This window comes from Molothrus aeneus, chromosome 15 (genome assembly GCF_037042795.1).
Source record: "Molothrus aeneus isolate 106 chromosome 15, BPBGC_Maene_1.0, whole genome shotgun sequence".
NCBI lineage: Eukaryota > Metazoa > Chordata > Aves > Passeriformes > Icteridae > Molothrus > Molothrus aeneus.
In genome coordinates, this window is record NC_089660.1 from 14,164,602 (window position 1) to 14,189,747 (window position 25,146).

A 25,146-nucleotide genomic window follows, 5' to 3' on the forward strand; every position below is an offset into this window, starting at 1 on the left:
CAGGCTTTAGTCTAATTTGGTGGTTGCATACAAAAGGAAAATCGGCCAGCAGGACTCTGGGCTGTACCACTGACTATGCTGCTAAAACCCAGGCCTTGTGACTGTGTCAAATACCTCTCTGTCCTCAAACTCCACTAGCTGCAACCATCACATAAATTAAAGTAAAATATTAAGAAATATTAGTGTTATAAATCAGTAATTCACCTATCTCGTTTTTGGTTGTTTGCAATAGTTACTGACTCAATAGGCACTACTTGATAAATCAGACTTCTTTATCTGTCAGAAGTTCTCTGTAGGGGTAAAAACCAAAATCCTGCTTGCCTGCGAAGGCTGAGTGATCTTTTAGAAAACATCCCCATCTCAATGCCTTGCTCTGTGCCCAGGTGGGGAAGGCAGGTTATTACAAACCTTGGAACAAAGCACATGAGAGGAGAGTTCTCACACTTAGCACAGGGCCCATATTGAAAAGCAGGGTTGGTGTGGGTGGAGGCTGCTGGAGGGCTTGAAGTCCAGCTCTTCCTTTGGTTCCAGAGTGTCCCAGGACAGGTAAGGATAACCCAATTTTAAGAGCATGTCCAGCTGAGATAAGAATATCTTCAAGGCTGGCGCCAGCAACCTATTGAGTGCTCAGTCAGCCTTACAGCAAAATTAGGATGTCTTATGTTTAACCAGAACTCTCTGTATTTCTTCCTTTGCCTTTTTCCTTTGCCCTGTCACTGGGCCCCACTGAGACAATCCTGGCTCTCTTGTCAGTACTCCTCCCTCCAGATACTGGTACACCACTATTAGATCACTCCTCTCCAGGGTGAACAGCCTCAGCTCCCTCAGCCTGCCCCTGTGTCAGGTGTTCCTGTCCCTTCACCACCTCACTGCCCTTTGCTGGGCTCTCTCCAGCACGTTCATGTCTTGTGCACTCTGCTCACTCAGGAGCAGACTCAGCACCCCAGCCACTGAGCAGGGGGCAGGGATCACCTCCTCAGCCCCTCGGTGATGTCCTGGCAAACCCAGCCCAAGGTGCTGCTACAAGAATGTAGTGCTGGCTCAGGATCAACTCCTTGTCCTGCAGGTCCTTTTCTGGAAAGCTTCTGTACACCTGGCTGGCCTCCAGCTCCTACTGGTGCTTGGGCTTGTTCCTCCCCAGGTACAGGACTCTGACCTTCCCTTTGCTGATCCCATGAGGCTCCCATCAGCCCCATTCTCCAGCCTGTGCCCCTGGGTGGCAGAAGACCCTCTGGTTCATCAGCTGCTCTGCTTCCAACCTCCCCAGCTGCCATGGCACTTCAGGCCAGCAGGGAACAGCCTGGCAGTGCCATTGGCTCCCTGGGCTGCATCCCCGCAGCTCACAGGGATGTCACAGGGATGTCACAGGGATGCCCATGTTCCTTTTGCTGCTCCCGGACCCGACCCTGCTCCACCGACCCCGGGAAGGGCAGGACGCTGTGCCCTGCCCTCGGCAGCCACAGACAGCTGGACAGATTGCCAGGCAGCAGGACAGGCTGCCCACGGGAACAGCAGAGGCTCCGCCGTGAGTCCCACCTGCAGCCGCAGCGTGAGGGGAGCCGCACTCGAGAGAAAAACCCATCTGCGGGTGAGAAACACAAACTGTGCAGGCAAAGCCGAGTGTCCCTGCCCGCCCTGCCCTGGCTCCGCACACCGCGCTGGCTGCGCCGCTCCCCGCACCCATCCCCGCTGGGCTGGGGACGCGCCGCGGTGGCACCGGCGCCTCTGTGCAGCTCAGGAGCGTCACCAGGGTCACCGCAATGGGCGCGTTTCTGTCACAAGCTGCCCCCGAGCAGGAATGCCCCTCCTGTCACGCTCGGTGTGATGGGTGAGCTGCGTGCCCTGTGCGTGTCCCGCTATCCCGCCCGGGTGCCAGGGGACGCTGGCACGGACAGACACACGGCAGGGGTGTCCGGACAGACACACGGAGAGACACAGGGCAGAGGTGTCCGGACAGACACACGGACAGACACAGGGCAGGGGTGTCCGGACAGACACACGGCAGGGGTGTCCGGACAGACACACGGACAGACACAGGGCAGGGGTGTCCGGACAGACACAATGCAGGGGTGCCCGGACAGACACACGTGCTGCTGGCAGGAATGCCAAAGTTCTCGTTCTCAGGGCAGAAAGGTGGAGGCTCGGGAGCTCACGTGTGATCAGGATAATCCCGCTGGTGGGAGGAGTTCTCCCTGACTTCTGAACAAATAATGAGCCAGTGATAACAGCAATATATACCAAACCAATTCATTTTTCTGCCAGACGTGATCTCCATGACAGCTTGATGGGAATTTATTAACCATTATCTTTAAACTTTTATAACACGCAGTGAGTGTCTGGCCCCGTTCCTCACTCCCATCTCAGGGCCAGGCCTGGCAGCCGAGGGCAGAGCTGCCTCTGCCTCTGCTGAGGAGCTCAGTGCCAGCCCCGTGGCCACTCCTGAGGGCTGGGTGACACCTGGGTGACACCTGGGTGACACCTGTGGGGCAGCTGCTGAGAGCTGCTGATGCCCCGCAGGGGACAGCTCCAGTTTCATCTCCCAGATGGGTCCAGCAGTTCCCAGTTACTGCAAGGGAGAAGATTCACAGACACACTCAGCTCCTAGAGCCTGTGACAAGGCATGTCCACACATTATGGGAACACAGACACCTGCACTTCCCAGCAATGTCGAGGGATGATGGCAGTGCTTCCAGTGGGCACAAAAGGGCTTAATAAAGCAAGAGGTAAGTGTTATTTTGGGGTAAAAATCCACCTCTTACTGTTTTGTTCATGGGTGAAAAAAAAACTGAGCACCCAAAGGTCATAGTCAGGAATTTATTCCCTCGCTGCAGGCTTGTTTGCTGAAAGATAAAGATCTTGATGCAGGTGTACAAAGTGCCAAGGACTGGGAAGGCAGCACAGAGTAAACCCGCAGCCAAGTGACGTGTTTGTGACAGGAGTCACAAGAGCTGTCACAGGTGTCCTGCAATGTGTCCTGTCCTTCTGAGGCAGAGCTCAGCTGACAGAGGTTTCCTGCCCTGTTAAGGATGCTGGCAAGGATGTTGCCCTGCTAGAGCCAGCCTTGCCCATGGCAGGGGATGGCCTGAACATTTGCACCAGTGTAAATATTGCCCCGTGGCTTGGCAGAGCCCTGAGTCAGGGGTGGCTGGGGCCTGTCCCACAGACTGCAGTATGACCCCGGGCCATAACAGCCCCGTGGAATGGCCCCACCGCTGGGAACTTGAGCACCTTAAGGGTCTTTTCCAGCCTCAATGAATCTGTGTGGTTCTATTGCATCTTGATTGGCGAACAAACTAGTCAGAAACCTCTTATGAAGAAGACAAAATCCAGCCAGCAGGTTTCCTGGTGTCCTGGGACACCCAGCTGCTGCACAGCTCCTGTTTAATGGCCATTATTTCATGGCCACCTGGCCACAGGGAGCTGTGACCCTCCCCATCCCTCACATCCCTCCTCGGTCACACTGCCCAGTGTGGGGCAGCCCTGTGCCACACGTTCCCTGTGCCCTGAACAGGGACACAGGGACACACGGACACAGGGACAGATGGAACAAAGGGTGCCAGGACCAGGGGACGCCGGGCGCAGTGCAGCCAGCACCTGCCTCACCAACAGGATGGCTTTGTGGCTATCAGCTGCCTTTTCTTTTTATTTAAGGCCTCCAGCAATGGGTCTTTTAAGGAGTAGCTTGAAAGAAAACAATGAGGTGGCTTTTGTTTACAGAAAATCCCTTTCATGTTGGTACTGAAAGTACAGCAGGTTGTGTGCACTCTTCCCTGCCTCCTGCGCACCTCTGCTCCTCCTGCTGGGCTGGAAACAGCTTCTGAAAGCAGGAAAGCTTCGGGTTACTTCCACAATGAAAGGTTCCATTACTCCAAACCGGGTTTCAACCATTCTAAAAAAATAAAATTCCATTTGGAAAGGGAAAAATATTGACACTCAGTTTGAGGGATGGGCAGGATAGGGAAGAGGCTTTCTAGAACAGTAAGGGAGGTCTCCACAGAAATGATACTGTGTTTCAAGTTGGAAAATACTGGAGGTTTTTAAATAAAATGTAGCATTTTGGTTACATGTAATTGCTTCCTGGTAATTGAATTTAAACCCATTTTTCCTCTTATTTCAGTTCAGATATCTGAAGGTGTTGGTTAACAGACCAATACTGTGCCTCAGCCACTTTTCACCTTTGAGTTTTTGTTATTTGCACTCAATTAAGAACAGACTTCAGGTGTCAAGTACAAAATTAGAGACTTTTGAATGTATTAGGAAAAAAGAAACCTGAGTATCAAGCAGCCAGCTCCTCTAGAACAGAGGCCAGCAGCAGATGTAGGCAGCTCCTGTTACTGAGCAGTTTGTAACCAGCCTGTTGTGGGCTCCGGTGGGATTGGGGACGCAGCACATGAGGTCATGCTGGAGATGTTGACCCCGGGGTAAAAACAATTCGTTTTCTGCAGACTTTGTTCTCTGCTCTGCTCTTCCTTTTCACATAGCTAAGAGCTTACCTACGAACCAAACCTTCCTCTTCTTTGCTCATGAGAAAACAATCACCTGTTTGTTTATTGTTTTACAGTTCAAACAGACTCTGATAACGCTGAATTCCTTTGTTGTGAATGTAAGTGGTAAAAGGGAGTGAGTTACATATGCACATTCCTGATTACATCTATAAATTCATATGGTTCAATGACAGGTTGGGTTTTTTCTGGTTTAATAAATAAAGAGGAGTGGACAAATAAAATCTTTTGACTTGAGTCAGAACTACCCGCAAATATTTTCTGAGGTATTTATTTCAAAAGCAATTATGTTTAAAAAATGTACACAATTACTTTCTTCCTAAATAGAGTTGATGACGTCTGGAAAAGCAAGGGTATTTGGACAGATTCTTTACATACACACTTTTGCTATATGCTCTAAATATGCTCTGAAAATTCGAAAAAAAAAATCTTTAAAATAAACACGCCTTTTGGAAGTGCTGGGACACAGGACCAGAAATACAGGACCATAGAAATACACAATAATTTGTTATCACTTTGCTGTTTGAAATGTCTTGAGCACTTTACTGAGCTCTTTACAAAGAGAGAAACACCATTATCCACAAAATTCAAAGCAGAAAAGAGAAACTAAGAGCTGCAGTGAATATTCCAGTGCCCTGCAGAAATGCAGTGCCCTCAGCTGGCACGGGCCCTGGGCTGCCAGTGCTGCCAGGGTCTGCTTGCTGGAACAGCACTGCTCCCCATGCTCCAGTGCTCCCAGTGCTCCCAGTGCTCCCAGTGCTCCCAGTGCTCCCCATGCTCCAGTGCTCCCAGTGCTCCCAGTGCTCCCAGTGCTCCCAGTGCTCCCCATGCTCTGGTGCTCCCAGTGCTCCCAGTGCTGCCAGGGTCTGCTTGCTGGAACAGCACTGCTCCCCATGCTCCCAGTGCTCCCAGTGCTCCCAGTGCTCCCCATGCTCCCAGTGCTCCCAGTGCTCCCAGTGCTCCCCATGCTCCCAGTGCTCCCAGTGCTCCCCATGCTCCCAGTGCTCCCCGTGCTCCCAGTGCTCCCTGTGCTCCCAGTGCTCCCTGTGCTCCCAGTGCTCCCAGTGCTCCTCATGCTCCCAGTGCTCCCCATGCTCCCAGTGCTCCCAGTGCTCCTCATGCTCCCAGTGCTCCCCATGCTCCCAGTGCTCCCAGTGCTCCCCATGCTCCCCATGCTCCCAGTGCTCCCAGTGCTCCCAGTGCTCCCAGTGCTCCCCGTGCTCCCCATGCTCCCCAGTGCTCCCCGTGCTCCCCGTGCTCCCCATGCTCCCCATGCTCCCAGTGCTCCCCGTGCTCCCAGTGCTCTCCATGCTCCCCAGTGCTCCCCATGCTCCCTGTGCTCCCAGTGCTCCCAGTGCTCCCAGTGCTCCCAGTGCTCCCAGTGCTCCCAGTGCTCCCAGTGCTCCCCGTGCTCCAGTGCTCCCAGTGCTCCCCATGCTCCAGTGCTCCCAGTGCTCCCAGTGCTCCCTGTGCTCCCCATGCTCCAGTGCTCCCAGTGCTCCCCATGCTCCAGTGCTCCCAGTGCTCCCAGTGCTCCCCGTGCTCCCAGTGCTCCCAGTGCTCCCCAGTGCTCCCCGTGCTCCCAGTGCTCCCAGTGCTCCCCAGTGCTCCCCGTGCTCCCAGTGCTCTCCATGCTCCCCTGTGCTCCCAGTGCTCCTCATGCTCCCAGTGCTCCCCATGCTCCCAGTGCTCCCAGTGCTCCCCGTGCTCCCTGTGCTCCCACTGCCCCCAGTGCTCCCAGTCAAAAGAAATCACAAGTCCCGCTTAGAGTTGTGGACAGAAACAGTGTTTATTCATTTAGTTTTCACTTTTTATTAATTTAAAAGCCTTGTGGATAGCGTTGTTCATAAAGGCAACTTATTTAGTGGCCCACACAAAGTCTGGCTTCAGATAGAATGGGGTTAAACCAGGCTATTTTCCAAATGCCTCACTTTCAGTTTTCCTTGTCTTCATTTTCTTCCCTGCTCAACCACTTCATCAGCCAACTGCTACCGCAGTCTGTTTCGGCCTCCAGAGAATTAGCAGCTCTGACTCCCAACAGGCTGTCAGAAAGCCTGGTAGAAAAAATCCCACAAAAGTGGGATGGCACAAAAAGTGAGACGTTATTTCTAATTGTCTTTTTCACTTTTACTTTTCTTCAGCCCTTCGAGGCTCCCTTCTTCCCATCCTCCAGTTTCCTTTTGCTCCCCTGTGCTTGGCAGGGATCCCTGCTCCATTCTGCTGTTTCAATAGCTACAGCTCTACACAACTCTCGCTTTCCCCCGCCCTCGGCAGCAGGAGCCCGGCGTTGGCTGGTGCTCAGCCGGGAAAGTGCCACCTCTCACAGAGCTGCCCTCACGCCACGCTGGGCACCTGCTGTCACCCTGGGGTCACCCGCCTCGGCTCACGGCCCCATCGCGTGTCACTGCATGAGCTCTTACTGTGACATTTTGTCATGGGCTGGCTGTTCAAGCCGAAATGACTGAAATGTGGGGAGAGCAGGCGGTGTTGGGCACAGGCTCCACGCTGCAGGGCAGCTGTGCCAGAGCCACGCTCGGGCACCAGCAGCGGCTGCCCAGGAAGGGTCGGTGCCCGCGGGGTGGGCACCATCACCCTCCCTGCGGGTGCGGCTCTATCGGGGCTGTCTGTGCCATCCCAACTACTTTGACAACCCAGCTTCCCCATGGTCCAAGTGTATCCAGGTTCCAGCTGCCACCAGCGTTCCCTCTGGAACCCACAGAAAGTCACTCCTGTCACTCCCTGGGCCGCTCCGATGGCTCCTGGCTCCCCGCCACCTCCTGCGGGGCGCCAACCGCGGCTGGGCCGGGCCACCCGAGGGCAGCGCACCGGGGCAGGGCCACCTCCTGCTGCTGCCGGTCCGTGCGCTGCCAGCACCGGCACCGGCCGTGTCCTCCAGGGCACCGAGCAGCCCGACCCCCTCCTCGCCACCCGCGCTGCGCCCTCGGCGCTTCAGCGCTTCTGGCGGCTGTCCCCGGCCCCGGCCCGGTGCTCCGGCCCCGCGGGGCCCCCGAGCCCCAAGGCTGGCACCGTCCCGGGCCCGCCGCCACGGGGCGCTCGGGGGCGCGCAGCTCGGGGGGCCCGGGGCCAGAGCGCGGCCGTGGGTGTCCCCGGGGGGCGTGGCCGTGGGTGTCCCCCGGGGGGCGTGGCCGTGGGTGTTCCCGGGGGCGTGGCCGTGGGTGGTGACACGCGGTGGGTGTGCCCGGGGGCGGTGCCGGGGCGGGGGCGGTGCCGCCGCGGGACTCTCGGGGCGGCCGCTGGCGGAGCAGGAAATGGAGGCGTGAGCGGGTGGAGCGGCCGGGGCTCCGCGCCCAGCGCTGACCGCGGGCTCGCCGCCGCCGCCCTCCCCCTGCACCGCTCCGCGCCGCCCCCGCCGCGGGGCCGGCATGTGAGGCTGCCCGGCGGCGGCGCCTCCCTGCGCGGCTGGGCCGGCGCGGCCCCCGCACCGCTGCGCGCCGCCCGCGGGAGGGGAGCCCCGGCGCGGCCCCCGGAGCGCAGCGCGGCGGTGCATGGGGCGGCGCGGCCGGCGCTGCGGACCATGCCGCGGAAGGAGCTGCCGCTGCCCGAGGGCTGGGAGGAGGCGCGGGACTACGACGGGAAGGTGTATTACATCGACCACGGCAGCCGCACCACCAGCTGGGTCGACCCCCGCGACAGGTGGGCGGTGGCGGGCGGGGACCCCGCCGTGTGCGGGCAGAGCCCGGCCGGTCCTGCTGCCGTCCCCCGGCTCCGCTCGGGCTCCGCGGCACGGAGGGCAGGGCGGGACGGCGGTGGCGCTACCTGCGGCCCTGGCCGGGCAGTGGCGCCTGGGAGCGGAGGGATGGAGGGGGCTCAGCGAGTTGTGTTGCCGCCGTTCGGGGCTCCCTTTGGCTGGCCCCGGCCGTGCTGCGGGGCCGCAGCGCACGCCGCGATCGGCGCAGCCATGCGGCCCTTGCGGGGGGAGCCGCGGTGGCTCGGTGCGGTGCGGAGGGACAGGCTGGGCTCGCAGGGCTCTCGGCGGGCCCTGTCCTGCATCGTGGCCCACCTCTGCGGGCAGCTACGTGGCCTTAGCGAGCTTCGCCATCGCGGAGGTCACGGACTTCAGGGTGTGTCTCTGATCGCCCCTCTTTGCCGCCTTCTTCCCTGCGGTATCCCTTTGCTCCTGCTTGCTCTGAGTTGTTCTTTTCCTGCAGCGCTCACTTAGAAAAGTAAGATAAACAGAAAACAGGGTGCTGCTCAATACCGGGGTCATTTCCAAGCAACACTCTGTCCTAGCTTGTTGTAGTTCCATGCTTGAGGCAATCATGGTGAGCCAGAGCACGGACGTGCAGCAAGCTCAGCTACTGGATCACCACTGAAATTAGAAGTTTTTAACTTTCTCGTTTAATGCCTTGTTAGCTGAAGTTCCCAGAAACAGGAGCTCAAAAATCCATCCTAGTGAATTTCCCAGTTGGAAATTCCAGCAACCTGAACTGTGCAGTTTGTTGTTGACCAGTTTCACACACTTCCCCGTCTGACAGTGAGCGTTTTCCTTGTTGTGGGGCAGAAAGGGCAATTTCTGAACCTGTGTTCCTTTCTTCCCCTTGCTCCAGCCATCAATTCAAGGGGCTTCCATTCTTGGTGGGATGTCAGGACTTTGCCTTCGCTCCGTTTACTTAGATGGGTTTTTTCTTACGCATGGAAGTGAATGATTGTCCAGTTTTACAAGATTTCAAGGAGTGTTCTGCATTCCAGGAATAATCCTTGTGTGTACTGTACACAAATGTAACCTGCTGCCAGCCAGAGCCTTGGAATTCGTCTTGGGGTTCAGTTTTAGGAAGGTGGTTGAGAAGGGCCAGTAACAGAGTTGTTCCAAGGTGTTTCTTTAACCTTCATAAAAGTCGATGGAAGCTTAAATTAGAAATGCTTTCCTGGCATCCTTATTCTGTTCAGAGGATGAAGATGAGTGAGAAATCTAATAGGCCTAGTGCAGGCTTATAAAAATTCCTGTGTGTCCTTGGCTAGTGATTCAAGAATGACAGAAATGACTAAATGGGTGCCTTATTTAGCCATGTGTACTGAGCTGTCACAGAATCATTACCTGCTCACCACTGCTAGAGGAGAATAATCAAACACATTCTGATAACTCTTATCGCATGACACTTGTTGTGCACATAGAAATACACCTGAATACACGTGGCCCTGACGAGCTTTGTGTCTGAGTCATCTTCCAGTAGTGCTACCAAGGAAACTGCCCCTGAAAATCCACAAGGTTTTGAACAGTCTGCTGGTCCACAGTAGAACTACTATGTGGCACAACACTTACCCATCATCTGTGACCTTGTATGAGCTGAAATTTTCATCTGCCATACAGGGACGAAGTTTCTCTGCCAAGTGATTACCACTGCCTGTGAAACCCAGTTGATGGGGGATTTCTCATCAGCTCAGGTCAAAAGATGCCTGTTCCCTGCAGGGGAGTGAACTTGGATTTACACACTGAGCATTGAACTTTATCACTTTATTTTAAAGTTTAAATGATTAAAAGGCTAGCCTTTTACAAGTCATATTTAAAATTGCTGCAGCTGAGACGTGGGTTTGTGAATTTGCTGCAGTGCTCTGTGTGCTGTCCTTACACATTCTGTCTGTAACCCAGCAAAAAGCAACAGACAGTGGGTAACATGGCTGTGGAAATGCAAGTTTGAGGAATGAGGAGGAAGAAGTGTGTGTTAGGGCTCACTCTGAACCCAGTGTCAGTGGGGACCTTTGTAAACCTGATCAGCGAGTAGCAACTGGTAGTGAAAGATAGAACACAGGTTTTTAAACCTTCCCTAAATCTTTCATTCTAGCTTAATTTAGTGGAAGTAAACATGAGCAGGGATACCATCTAGCTGCAGGGCATGCAGGGCCTGCATCCCACTGTTCAGTGACAGCAGGTTTGCAGTCCTGCTGAGGTTGGTTTAGCATGCTGCCAGGGAAGCAGCCCTGGCTGCGGGCACACGGGCTCTGCAGCAGGGTGGGTGAAAGGTGGGACCTCAGCTGGGCCTGGGCTGTGAAATCAGGAGCTGGGCTGGTGCTTTTCCAGTTCTTGTTTAACACATGGCTCCAGTTCAGCTGATGGGCTGGTGGACTTTGCCAGGAGGAGATCCCTGGCACCTGGTGGCACCTCACTGTCCTCTAGAGCTGACCCCAGTGATGCTCAGGTGCCTGCAGCCCTGGCTGGAGCAGCTGCATATCAGAGCACTTGTACCTTGCACCTTTTAAGACTCGCAGTAGTCCTGAGAAACCTGTGGATGTTGGAACATTTTGGGAAATCATCTAAGGTTGAATAATCTGAAGAATTTTGTGATTTAACTGTTGCTGTCCCTGTGGTGTGATGTAACAGAAAGGAATCAAGGTACTTTGCGTTACAGGAATTTCAGGTTAAAAAGCTCTAAGGCAATTCTTCTGAACAAGTGGGGGGAAAACCAAAACCCTGCTGTGTTTTCCCTTTTGTAAGAGACAGCTCACATAGCTGCCTTTTTTGGTAGATCTGTTGGAAATGAAATAATTCAGGAATTGAATACAGTGTGACAGGAGATCAAACCTTATTGACCTGGGGGAGAAAATTTGTCTTTCATGGTTTTAAACCCAAGCACGCCCTTTCAGGTCTGCACCAGTACATACCAGTTGGTAAAGCATGGTGGAGTACAAGTTGGTAAAGCATGCCAGAGAGCTGTCTCAGTTGCTTTCTTAACACAGAGGGTGCATCTGCTTTGGAAGCTGCTGTGCTGGTGGCCAAACAGAAAATAGCAGTGGTGTCTCAAAAGTTCAGCACCAGCTGCTGCCTGTTCTTAGGCATCAGCATGAGTAGCACTTGAGCCACAGAGTGCCCTGAGTGACATTTCAGCTTTCCTCAGTAGTGAGGATTAGAGAGGGGAGTCTCTGTTCCAGTGCTGTGCTGTCCTTGGGCTCTTTACACCCTCCTTCAGACTTGTCTTGTAAGAGGATAAATTTTTTAACTTCTCCTTGCCTTTCAACACAGAAGCTTCAGGATGCACTGAAATTTTGGCCATGCCTGATAATCCATCCCACTCTTCAATACTTGTTGTCCTCTCCTACTGGCCTGGTGGTGTAAGGAGGTTTTTCTGGGTTATTTTAGATGGAGCTGACTGAACGTCTCATTTCACTTCTATCACTGGACTCCCGTTGAGAATAAAAGCTATTGAAAGAGGAGCAATTGTTGCTTAAATTTGGTGAAATTACTAAACAGCATCAGATATTTTGGGAGGCAGCAGTGCCTTAGTTGATGGCCCTTCATTTTTTGAAGGCTCTTGTTGCCTGTGTGGGGCTGGGAGATGTTCATTAAATAAATGCCCAGATTCTGCATTTGCTACCTAAATTCCCTTCCTACTCCACACGGAGGTTTCTCCAGTATGAACCTCCAAAACAGAGCTTTGGTAGAGAGATTTGCCAAGGTTGAGGGCCAGTGCATGTGGTGTCACGTGTAAGATCTTGACTATTTTTAATGTTAGGGCTACCTATTTACTCAGGAAGATTCAGCTTTGCTGAGCCTGAGGATTTCAGAGCAGAAAAGCCAGGCATGTAATATGGAGAGCACCATCATCTAGCCATGCCCTTCTAGGCTCTATGAGAAGTGCTGCAGAGTATTGTCTCCTCTGCATTATTCTGATCTTTAAGCTTTTCATCCCCAGTCTGCTCTGCACACTTGGTCTACAAACTGCCTTTATTAAAGATTTAGAAATGTGAGCATTGTGCTGAAAATTCGTATGTAACTGTCTCCTCTTTGGATTACTTGCTTAAATGTGGAATAACTTTAATGACTGGAATAAAGCTGCTGTAGCTAACTTAAGTGTGAGAATCCTTCAAAATAAAAGGGCTGGAAGAAGGGAGGGCAATGAAAGGCAGCAGAAAAGACTTTGTGCTCTTCTGTAGATGAAAATCAGTAAGCATAAGGAGATGAGAGGAAAATTGTCCAAAATAGAAGAACCAGGGGAGAGAAATGCTCTCTGATCAGTGCCAGTGGCATAGGTCATGCAGCTGAAGGCTTGCTAGTTTGATGTCTCTTGTTGCCTTTGTTTGCTGATATCTAGCTAAGCACCCTGTCATATACATGTGAATCTGCTGCTTTCTCCTGTTTGCATTCCCCAAAATAGCTGACAGCTTTGTAAGGAACAGGAGCTTAGCGTGTGCCCATAGAAACTGCTGATGACCATTTTCCACGAGTGCAGAGGGGAGTGACAAAAATGCAGTCTTCAAAGTCATCCAAATGCCACCTCTCAGAACAGGTGTCCTAATGTGTAGGATTTGTGCTGTTCTCACTTTTTGCCATAATGATTGGTTTAAGTGAGTGCTAATATATAAGGAGACAAGGATAGCAAGTAAGATTATTGTGACACTTGAAGCTATTTTAATTTATTAATATCACTCCTGTCCTTGCAAGATGAGTTAGCTCAGAATGCACCTGTAGATTGGAAAAGTGGGTTGGAGCTGAAATCCATCACACTGCTTCAGTTATAAAAGATCAGACTTTTTTATTTTGGGGGGGGTTGGGGTTGATTTTTTTTCCCCCTGGACTCCCCAGACAAGCCTGGATGTTTTGGAGACTGCAGGGGCTGCCTTCAGAGCCAGAGTGCATCCTGAGTAGTGTAAGCTCACCTCACACTGGGGAGGGAACTGAAAACACCAGGTGTGATGCTTTTAACAAGGGTATCACTGCTAAAGGTGTGCTATGCACATGTGTGTAGAGACAGAGGATGTTTGCAGTGACATTAGAATGACAAAAAGCATTATTTTATCTTGCTTCCCTATGGAACATGAAAAAAAAAAGAAATGTGAGGCTTTTTTCAGCTCAGCAGCTTTTTAATGAATCTTGGGGAATTCTGAGTCTTAAAGGATCAGGAATGCTTTTGAAGAAATCTCCGTACGTCACATTGTTTAGAAATATGTAGGCTGAGCTTCATCTTCTGCTCTGGCAAGGTCATCTTGCTCACAAGTTCACTCCTTTAATTTTGCCTCAAAAACTGACAGCGTGTGAAGTTAGAAGTTGCCACTGACTGGAAACTTATTTGGCAGCAGAATCAACAATTCCATCCCTATGTAGGTCATATATTATCATATCAGTGTAGTTATCTTGATCTCCATCCAGTGGAATGGCAGGAAATTGGCTAGTAAATTCCAGAAGATGTGGGTATGACAGGAGAGGTGGCTGCAGTGTTGGGCATCTGGGGCAGCTGCTTGGTGCTGTTGTTTTTTGGGGCACCTTAAGCTGCTCTTTCTGCCAGGGTAAAATTCTGTATCAGTGCAGGGAGTGAGGTCTGGAAGCTGGTCTGGCTGAAAAATGTCATTTTGCTGTCTGGGTTCATTTACAGAAACAGTTGATCCAGGTTGTATGCTTGTGCAGAGCTGGGGCTGAGCTGGGAGGAGTGGGCGTGGGGCTGGCTCTGGTGGCAGCCCAGGAATGCTGCTGAGGGTGCACTTGTGAAACTGTCCCCAGGCACCTGACCTGGCCAGGCTCTCTGCCAGCCCAGCTGAGGAGGTGTTCCCAGGTGCTTAGCTCTGCCCCATGATTTCTGATTGAGTTTTACAGGAAGAATGCATTCACTTGTCAGAGCCCATGTGAAACCAGCAATGAGGCAGAGCATCTCCTGAAGATGTTCTTCACAGGGCACTTTCATAGCTAGCACAGTTAGGGGAAGATGAGTTTGCAGCAAAATTTTCCATGTCTGAATCTGATTTAAATTTCTCTAGACTGTGCCAGAAAATTTATTGGAAGGCATGGGAAGATTTGTCCAAAGGAGTTTAATGAAATCACTTGTATGTAAAGAAGTGATGTTTGCTAGGTGGCTCAGGGGGGTCCTGTCACTGACTCCACCTTTTGGGACTGGCTCTAGTCTCAGTTGCTGGAGGAGTCTATTAGGAAATGATTGCTGCTGTGTGCTCCTGGAGGTGGCTGCAGGCTGCCAAGGCTGTCCTTGCTCTGTGCTCAGCACTGCCAGCAGCGTTCCTGCAGCACGGACATGGCTGAGCTCACCTGGGACAGCAGGGACGTGTCCTGGGCTGGCCTTGGCTCTCACTTGTGTCCTGTGGGACACCTTCAAACCTTTCTCAGAGACAGAGAGAGACCATACAGCTGGCTGGGAAAGCCTTGCTGGTCTCCCTCTGCCAGGGCTGGCTGAACTGGTGGCCTTGAGTGCTGCACCAGCAGGGCAAGTGTTAGCTGGAATAATTAATCAATAAAGAGGGGTGGCAGCAGCTTGGCAGAGTCAGCTGGAGTTATGTAGACTAGTGCTACTGCATGCACCTGTAGGAGAGCTATGCAGATTGACCACTTCCTTGGAGAGAAATACTTTTCATGCTGGCTGCTTGCCATTTGTGAGACCTGTTTAGTAAGGTTACTTGCTTTGCTTGTGGTAATGAGGACTTGGCTTTATTTGAGCAGTTTAAGCTCAGTTCTTGTTCACAGAGCCTAAGGTTACTGTTCCCTCCTCCCTTTAAAGTTACATGCATAGATAATTGGCTGAACAAACAGTGGGCAAAACTGCTCCCTGCAGAAAAATAACTGCTTTTCACTGCCACTCATTCAGTGAAGTGGCATCTGGAAGACTCTCCAGATAGTCACAGGAGGTTTGGTGTGTAACAGGAAGATGCAAAGAAGCCAAATCCTACAGCTGTCAGTGTTCTCTGTTTTTTTTCATGCTCTTGGAAGGGTTCTCCTGGCTTGGTTTGTTCTCAGTTTGTGCTGCTACTTACAGCTTCCACCCCAGCCACGATGTTCTGCAGCATAAGTACCCAACACATTTAAAAAACAGATGAATTGCTTTCTCAATCTCATGGAGGTGCTGTAGGGATTAATTAGTTCTGACAAAGTGCTGTCTGGCTGAGATGTCAAACTGACGTTTCAGGACTAATGGTATTGTTTAGTGAAACTGTTTGGTTCTCCTCAAATGCCTAATTACTATTTTAGAAGAATGTACTCTGTGGAGGGAAGCTTTATTGATTTAAAGCACGCAATAAACAGTATTGCTTTCAAGAGGCAGCCATTCATATCTGCTCTGTGCAGAGTTGAGATGTAAGGTGGTCACACAGCTACTTTGAACCAAAGTGTAAGTGAAGCTATTGCTTAAACGACCCTGCAGCAGCTTGCAGATTTCTCATATGTGACTTTCAACTGCCTTAATAGCCTTGTACTGAGAGCAAGGGCAGTCCCCTGCCAAGCAGAGGACTCTCTGCTATTTCATCCTTCACAGCTCTGCCCCACAGGGAGGATGGCCTGCAGAGGAACAGCAGTGGGTAAAATAACCTTCTGGACCCTTCAGGCAGCACAGGAAAATGTAGGTAACCCCAGAAGTGCTGTGTGAAACCGTACTGTGGATAATTTAGTGGTTAATTTTGCTTGTGCTAAGCACAGCTTTGGATGCCATGAGCCAGCTGAGCCTCTAGAAGCAGCCACTGGAAGGCATGCTGGTGGCACACTGCACAGGCTGTCCCCTTGGCCATGCAGCCTCTGGGCCACCAGGTGCATAAATCCCATGGGACATCTTTGAGGGGCTCAGGCCGATGGGCACCATGGCTCGGCAGCAGAAACCTCTCACACCACAGCGCCTGAGTGAAGAGGAGGAGTCATCTCCTGACATCCTCATCCTGGGCACGGGCACCATTGTTGGACTGTTTGAAACATTGAGTATATATTTGAGCTGCTTATGCAAATTATCTCAAAGGGGATTTGGGTGGGGATGATAATGGAAAGTATTTGGCTGTCATGTGTGATGCAGCTCTTTGAATTATCCAGCTTGTTTCCTGTGAGGTATCTCAGGCTGATGGCCTGTCTTGGGTGGTGCTGGGTATTTTTAGAAAAAAATAGTAAGACCTATGTAAATTCTGATGACCTGTACTGTATCTAATTCCAGGTGATCTTTTCATATTGAAGTTTTTTTTAATAAATATTCTTAGCACGAATAACATTTGGTATTGTCGAGTTTTTGGCATGGTTCAACTTGAAATTAAATAATTACTTTGAACAGGCTTTTTTGTTGGGATGTGGATGTGGTGATGCTCAGGTGTGTTTGATTAGTGGTGTGTTAACCCTGCTGGGAAAAAGGAGGTTAAACTCCCCCATTCAGTGTATTATTCAACATTTCTCAACATGTGGTCTCTCCATCTCAGCTGTCAGTTGATCCACTTGTTGAGATTTTGCTGAAATTCCTTGAAGTCATCTCCACATCCAGCTAACCTAAACAGCTTGTCAGCCAGCAAGGCAGTAAGCCAGGTTTGATATTTGTCTTTTCTTATGTCACACCACAAGGTTTAATTATCAGAGTTACCACAAGTTATTGCCTTGATGGGACTGTTGAATTCCTGTATGGACACATACATCGAAGGCTGTTTAACAGTTCTCAAAAAGTTTTCCAGTATTCTAGACATGGACAGATTTGTCTGGCAAAGAGATCAGTGAGTGTTATTCTGTCTTATTTTAATCTGTATGTGGAGGGAGGGGAGATGTCATGGCTTCTGCCACGTCCCATGGTTTTCTGTGGCACTAAAGCTTTGTAAGATGTCTTAGACTTCTTAACTTTTCCATGTTTTGCTTTTTAAATTTGGATGTGAAAACTCAGCTGAGTTAGTCTATAATTCTGAGTAAAGGTAGATATATTGTCATCCATCTGTTAATTATTCATGGAGTGCTGTGTGGCAGCCATGGTGAGTTTCTCATACAACTAGTTTACTGATAATTCAGTTTGGAATGTATCTGCCATCATCAGCCTGATGCTAATGAAAGCATAACCTGCATGTGAATACTTTCTTAAAGCACATCTCATTTGCTTCTCTTGTATTCCTTGGGCAGTACTCCTCACTTCCTTTTTAAGATTTCTTTTTAGGAGAAGATTGTATGGAAGGAAGGGGAGAGGTGCATGGCAGGAGCCTGGTGTGGTCATTTGCAAAAGGGTTGCATGGATAAAAATCTTAGTTTGCAAAGATTTGCAACTGAGCTGGTCACACATAGTCTTCCACTCAGGCTTGTTTTCACGCATCTTTTGTAAATGCCACTCTTATCCCTAAAGCAAATGTTCTGTGTTGAATTTTCTCATCTTTATTCTCTATTTGTCCAGCAGTGTGTAGCTAATATCCCAGAGTGTTTCCGGGTTTGTTTTCTATCTGTTTCCCAGATGCAGGCTCCTGCAGTTTTGGGTGGTAACCTCTGACAAATTGTGTTGCATCTTCAGTAGCTTGGCTGGGCTGGGGTCCCTTCCAGTGCAGTCACTGGGGTTTGCCTCAGGTGCTGTGGTTTCCTTCCTGTCAGGAAAAGATCTCTGGATGGGTGGAGGACCCCTGAGTGCAGCTGAGCGTGCTGCAGTTCACAGCCAGGTTGAGACCTGGGAGGATTTGTTCTTGTGTCAGACCCTGTCCCATGGTGTCTCTGTGGCTGCTGCCACAGCCCCAGGCAGCAAGGTGGGTCTGGAGGCTGCTCTGGGCTTCTGACCAGAGCCAGGTGGCACCAGGTCCTTGAGAGAAGGTGGCCCTTGGTGCAGTCAGCTCCTGGTGTGGGGTTTTGCTGTGTGTAGTAACAAGAATGACAGCAGCCCAAGGGGTATTCACATCTGTAAACCTTCAGCTTGGAAATCTGCTTGTGGCACTCGCTTCTGATGGAGTGTGGCACATAGTAAGTGTTCCTTTGCAGTCAGATTTAATACTGAGCAGAATTGCAGTGAAATAACCAAAGTTGAATAATTTTAACAACTCTGAATGACAGTACTGCCTCTTACCTGTCTTTTTTGAAGACAGGCTGGAATGCTGCTTTGGTCCAGCTGCTTTGTGACCAGCCTAGATGCCTGTTCAAAGGTGTGGGGAATAATGAGGTTATGTCAGTATGAATTAGGGATTTCACAACAACAATTTTATTATTTATGTTGCATTCTCAATATTTATGGAGGGTTTACTCCCCCCTAGCTAGTGGCTATGCAGTCAAGGGCAAGCTGTTGACCTGTCATTTTGTACTTCTGTGTTCCCAGCTCTGGTGCACTCCTTTTTCCAGTGATTGTTGCTTCAACTTTTCCTCTCCCAAGCCATATAACACTGCTGCTTATTTCCCTTATGGCCATGCTTACAGGGTCTTTAAAGCCTTTTATAAATAAGCACTTTGCCTGATGGGAGAAGAAGGTTTGTGGAGTTAAAAAAAAAGGCAAGAAATACGCTGTAGGTAATAGATTCCAAAAATGCAAATTTGTTTAAGCAACTTCTTAAAAAGGAGGGAGGGAGGAAGGAATTGAAGATTAAAACCTGTGTTTATATACATGTAGAAGCTGGAGGCAAAGCAATCCATTCATAAATATACAATAGGATTTATGTCATGGTGAGAAGTGCTACATGCATATTCATGTGTAATTTGCAAATCCTTTGGTGATTAAATACTTTACTCCAAACTCAAGAACTAAATAACCTTCTTGTTGAAATGAGATGTCCAAAGGCTCTAATGCTGCTCCAGTGGAGGGGAAAGGCTGGGTGGTGTAATAGATCCGATACTTTAATTTTGACTCTATTAAAAGATTTTTGGTGTGCTTTGGGCATTATTTTATTAGTATAATCAGGAAGTTTTGAACAAAGCATGAAGCAGAGAATTGCAAGACATATTGTAAAACCTGTCATGCTAAGAAAAGCAAATAGGCATAGGAACTTGTTAGGATGTTTTTCTCAACTGATTTTAATGTCATATCCCACAGGTAAGCACAGAGTCAAACTAGTAACAGCTTGGAGAGCAGCTGTCTTAAAAAAGTAGCTTTGTGCAAGCGGAAGTGAATTGCCTTTAAAGAATGTAGCCTCAGTTCTTCACTAGGAGATGGAGATGAATGCACTATTGCCAATGCTTTAGGTTTTCAAAAGTCTTTAAGTACTGTAGGTGAAGTGCATCCTTTCTAACATCATGAGCAGGGCATAACGCTGCTGTGGAGTAACTGTTTCCTGCAGCTGGTGTTGTTGCATGCAGGAGGTGAGCGCTCAGTGACAGTGCTGCATTCCTGGGCAGGGTGTGGTGATGCAACTGGTTTATCCTGCCTGTCAGTCATCACACTGAATGGTACTGGGAAATGGGACAGCAGCTGCCAGGCATCCTGCTGAGAAAACAGCTCGGCCTGTGCCTCCAGCATCTGTGGTAAGGTGGGGTTGGGACTTGTGGTGCGATTCTGTGCCTGTTCTCGCCTTCCTCGGGATCCTGTCACAGCTGGAAGTGGCAGCCACCACAGTGTCCCCTCCACAGCCACCAGCTGCTCTGCTTGTGCAGTGGAGTGGTGGCCCCGTGGCACTGGGCTTCTGTTGTTCTTGGTGTTTATGTATTGCTATGGGCAATCACTAATGAACCAGAGCTCCTCTTCTTCTCACTTCCTAAAACTGGATCTGGTCAGTTCCATCTAGGTCAATTCCCTGTGTGCCCTTTGGGAAGGCTGTGGTTTATTCTTGTATCTGGACCACCATAAAGTGTTTCTTACTGTGCTCTCCTGGTGTTCCTGATTGCTCATCTTGGAATTGCTCCTTTTTTGGCTTATTTTGGAATTGCTCCTTTTTGTAGCTTTATGAGCTCTTTATCCTTTTTGCATAGTTTTGTGTTGGGAGAATATAAAGTACATTGATGCTGGATGGGAGAAGCCAGCAGAGTTCTCATGTTTTTTCTTCACCACTGAGGTTAGTCCCTCTTTGAAAGTTGTGTTGTCTGATTTAGTTTTCCTTCTCCTGTTCTGTAACAGCTCACCTGTGGGATGCTTTGATTGAGCTGAACAAGAAGACAGAGCAGTGCACTCAACTCACTAAGGACTATAAATGCATTTTTCTGGCTGGCACAGGTGTAGCAAATTGCCCTTTTAGTCCTGTTTACTTGTTTTTCTCATCCAGTCACAGGTAGGTTCTGCTCCTTGGGCATCAGAGAAGAGCCCTGGATCCCCTGCTGCTGTCTTGTGCTGTGATCAGGGGGCATGTGGCAGAGGCACTGTGGCACTGTCCCTCCCGTGCCTGGGGGCTCTGCTGTACAAAGCTGTGCTTCAGCTGATTTGAAATAATGTTTCCAGGTAACTGTGAAAAGCTGCTGCTTTTACAATGAGCACTGAGAATTTGTATCATCTACCATGTCAGAGCTGCAGCGTGTCCAAGCTGGTGGCTGGTCACACAGGGGTGTGAAGATACAGCACTGAGTCCTTGAAGAATATGAATTGGTGTAGTTCTCTAAGAGGCACAAAACTGAGCTAAACAAACCCAGTTCTCCTTAAGCTGAGTCCTGACTTGGTGACTTCTTGGCTTTATAGGGTGGGCACTTCACCCATCAAGCAGTTCAGATGCACACAGGGGAATAGCTGGTGTGTGAACTGTGGTGTTTCTGATTACTTAGACCAGATGTATGAGCTGGTTTTATGCCAGTATTTTTTATTATATGTTGATGAGGAAAGCTAGAAGAGGTAAAGTTATTAACAAATCCCATGTTTTAAAGGAGTGCTATACAGGTAGAGGCTGGATGGGAGGTGAATTTGATTTCCCCCCTGTTTTAGGTTGCCTCTGGATCGATCTCAGAAGGGTGCAGTGAACCATTGCTTACAGTATTGTAACCACTTGCAATTTTGCTGGTGGAAGAAGTAAAAAATCTTTGCCCTGGGGGTTGTTTCTGGCTGTGGGCCTGAGCAGAAGCCCCAGTGGCAGGGCTGGAGCAGGCTGAGGAGCCACTGAGCCATCCTGCTGTGGGTGGTGGCCATTCCTTTGGCTCAGGTGCCCATCTGACTCCTCACTGATTTTGCTGGCATGCAGAAAACTGCTCCCTCTCTTTTGGGGCACAGTTTCTGCTGCTGCAGTAAGTTGGAACAGCCCAAGGACTGTCTGGCAGCAGTGACAAGTTGAGGTGGGAGTGACCTTCCTGCCAAGCATGGTTCCCCTGGAAGTCACAGCTCACTCCTGAGCTGCTGTCAGTGCAGTTGTGCTGTGCTTGCCTGGCACCACGGGTGGTGAGTGTGGGTTCAGCCAGGCAGCTGTGTCACTTGTAGTTTGTCTTTCAAAGCAGACAGCTTAAATATCAGATTGATGCTTCCTCAGCGCTGCGCTGCGGGCTGTAATTCCATCTGCTGCGACAAGGTGACACCTGGAAAGGTATGTGCTGCTTCCTGCATGTCCTCCCTGTACCTCTGCATGCACAACTGCAGGCACCATTTCACCTGCTTGTTGGCCTTGCTCACCTTGTGTGGTTGCTTGGGAGTCTAGAAAAACACTCAATATTTTCTCTAGTGCTGCTGGAATTTCAGTGTCATATTTTCATTCATCCTGACCACTGCAGTTTCTGTAGCATCACCACCCTTTGTCTTCACTGCTTTGGAGCAGTAGAAGCGTCTGTTTATGCCATTGATTTGGCAATTATTAGAAGGACATTGAACAAAGGACATTATTAGTGGAAAGCAGGAGTGTTCAAACACCTCTGCCCAAAGGACTGTGTTTTTAATAGTTCTGCAGATTCATCACTGATTTTGGAACTTGATAGCAAGTTGGCTCTCTGGATCAGTCTGTAGATCAGATTAAAGTTACTAGACAAGGGCAGCAGGAGTACTTTGTTCCTCAGAGAATTTCATCTTGATCTTTGCAGGTGAGCTGAACTGTGGATAATGATTTATTTAGCTGAACTGGTGGGAGTAAGTTAATATGCATGTTGTGAATTCTGCACTGGTGCTGTAGATCAGCATTTGGGTAAAAATGAATAAAAAGGGTAACAGTGAAAATGCTGAAAAAAAATACTGGCATGGGAATTGCATTTCATTCAGGTGCTGATGGTGAAGTAGTAGTGAGTTAAGCAGCAAATTTCAAACCTGTAAGCTCTCCTGATGGCTTGCTTAATAGCAGGTGTACAGTACTGTAAGGCACAGTGTCAGATCCATTAAATACAGCTTTGACGTAAGGATGGAAATGAATAGCGGAGATATTTTAGGTAATTGCCTTGAGCAACAGTGATGGTTGTATTGGAGCAGCTTCAGTGAGTTATAAACAAGCTTCAGCTGAGGCCAGATCAAGCAACTGATGATTTGCAGAGTGTCTGGTGTGGTTTGCCTGGAGAGCAGCACACATGGTGTGTGCAGGCTGTACTCCTGAATTCCTCCTTTTCTGTGCCCACAGAGAAGTGGGTGTTCAGATAACACTTTCACCTCCCCAGCTGCTTTAGTTTTACCTCAAGTGTCTTGCAACAAATACTGATTTAGACTGAGGGAGACTGACTCATTCAGCTGCTTCTTATCCCTTGGCATATATAAAGGCTGCAAAACCTGATAGTGATGGAGAAAAAGTGTTACTGAGGGATCTTGGCAAGAAATACTACTCTACACTGTCTGGAAAAAAAAAAAAACAAACCCAGCTTTTTCTTTTTTTTTATTTGGATGGAAGAGGAGAAAGCACAACTGAGGTAAGCTGGACAGGAATGTCTTTCTAAGTGTTATCTATACAAAATTTGGATTATCCATGGAGAAGGCTTTGAGGTAGCTTGTTTTTCAGAACCTTGCTTTCTAAATTCAGGGGAAGGTACTAGTGACCTGGGTATTCCAGGCTTCACAAGAAAATCTCAGGAGTGAAATGTCTTGTGCCTTAAAGCACCTGCAGATCCTGCAGCTTGTTTGCTAGGCTGCTTTACAAAGAGAGCTTATTTTTGTGAAGAGAGCATAGGTGTAGCTCACCATCTTCTTTTCGTGACTACATCCCCTGAAAACGGAGAGAAAATACCTTGTTACTGATCAGCAGGAGCTGGGACTTGATATGACACAATAAAAAAAAAGTGATTTTCTACTGTGACAGGTTTGTGTGGCCTCTACTAGACTTTAAGAGCTTATTTTGACCAACTTGTATTTTCCAAGACAAAGCTGGAACTCTTACAGATTCATGCCTTCTGCTGCTTCCTTCAACTTGCAGGGAAGAAAAACATGTGAAAATGGAGGTGGTTTGGCTTGACTTGTTGCAAAACTCCAAAATAATATTCTGTGCGTTCTGCACCAAATGCTTAAAATCCTATTTTGGAGTTCACATTAAATAATAGGCAATTAAAAATGGAAAATCCAGTCCAAAATACATCCTTTTGAAAGGATAGCAGAAGCTGTAGGTATGTGATTGCTTAGGATAGGGCTGTCCATAGGATGTAGCCATGCCATGTGCATGAAGCCACCTGGAGTGGTTAGAGCATGTTATGTCGGATATTTAGAGATTTGGGAACCTGAATTGAAATCCTCAGCAGAAGAAATTCAAGAATTGCCAGAAAAATAATATAATCTATGAAAAACACAGTTGTTGCTTTTTTCAGTTTTTGCATTAAAAGCCCCTGGATGGTTTGGCCACGTGCAGCGTGGAGGGGAGCCCTGGTCTGAGCCGCAGACCTGGGGCTGCTGGGGTGCTCTGGGGAGAGCTGCTGCCTTGCAGAGCAAAACCGGGCACCAGTGAATGAACTGGTGATGGCTGAAGGGAGCAGACATCCCTGGTGTGCTGCAGCATGCTCTGTCTGGCAGACACCTAGCACAGGGCTCTCCATCTGGCGTGGGCTCTGCCCTGGAGGAGCGGCTGCTGCCATAGGAACCACGATCCCCTTCTGCCGGGATGAACCCGGGACAGCCCCGCTCTGGGCTCCCATGTCGGGCTCTTTGTCCTCACAACCCATCACCTGCTGCCCTGCTGCCGTGTCCTCCCGAACACCCCTCCTAACAGTTTCAGGATAGAGCTTCAACATTCTGCTGCAGCCTGCTGCCAGATGCTCAGAGTGATAAAAGAGGGAGTGAGGATTTTAGCCCTCTTTGGGGAAGGGATATGTGCAACCGAGGGTCACAGCAGCCAGTCTGAGCCTCGCAGGGCTCAGCTTTGTATTCAGATGCGCTGGCCTGCGAGCTGCAGACATTCCAGATACTTGTGTTCCTTTTGGCTGTATCCAGGCACGCACTCACAAAGAGCAAGATGCGTGCAGTGAAGTATAAATCCCGTCCTCTAATGACTCAAAGCACTGTTGTGTGCTCATACATGCTTAACAGATTGTATAATTAGCTGGCTTTGTAAGCTGGCAGCATGTATGACTCTCCAGTAGCCCCCTAAAAACCCTGTGTGGTGCAGGGAGCGTATGCAGGTCCTTAAGCTGCTTGTATCCATGCAGCGATGACTGCTGGGCACAAGAGAAGGGCTGCATGCCCTGTGCCCAAGAAAGGCTTCCCAGGCCCAGTGCCACCACCTCTGCCTGTCCCTGAGCTGCCAGCAGCTCTTTTCCCCTTGTTTGCTGGCTGCTCTGGGGACAGGGCTGTCCCCAAGGCAGTGCCCAGGCAGTGCCCTTGAAGGCAGCTTTGGCAGATGGTGCGGCCAAGCGCCTCAGTGGAGCCCGTCGCTTCGATGGATGAGGCATCGGCCCAGGCTGGAACCGGGTTTTATTTGCGGTGTTTAATGGAGGAGTGTTGCTCGCGGAAGTGGCGAGGCTCGCTGCAGAGCTCTCCCGGCCCTGCAGCACAGCTCTCCCGGCCCTGCAGCACAGCTCTCCCGGCCCTGCAGCACAGGCACGGAGGCGTTGCTGGGCCCGGAGCACGGCGGTGCCGGCAGGGCAGAGCAGGGCTGGGCTGGGCTGCCTGCCCGGAGGAACGCGACAGGTTGTGCCGGTGTCCGGGAGCAGCACCGGGGCCCAGGGCTGCGTGCTTGGGATTTCATTGGAACCGGGGAGGAGCCGGCAGCA

At 50.0% G+C, this 25,146-nt stretch overlaps 1 protein-coding gene across 1 annotated transcript in view; it reads left to right on the forward strand.

Annotated features, from left to right (window-relative positions):
• Window positions 1-8,002: 8,002 nt before the first annotated feature.
• Window positions 8,003-25,146, forward strand: part of WWC1 (WW and C2 domain containing 1) — a 66,722-nt gene continuing 49,578 nt past the window's right edge. Inside the window, exon 1 of the mRNA XM_066560031.1 lies at window positions 8,003-8,156. Within this exon, the coding sequence (XP_066416128.1) occupies window positions 8,038-8,156 (119 nt within the window). The 5' untranslated portion in view covers window positions 8,003-8,037. The remainder of the gene's footprint in view (window positions 8,157-25,146) is intronic.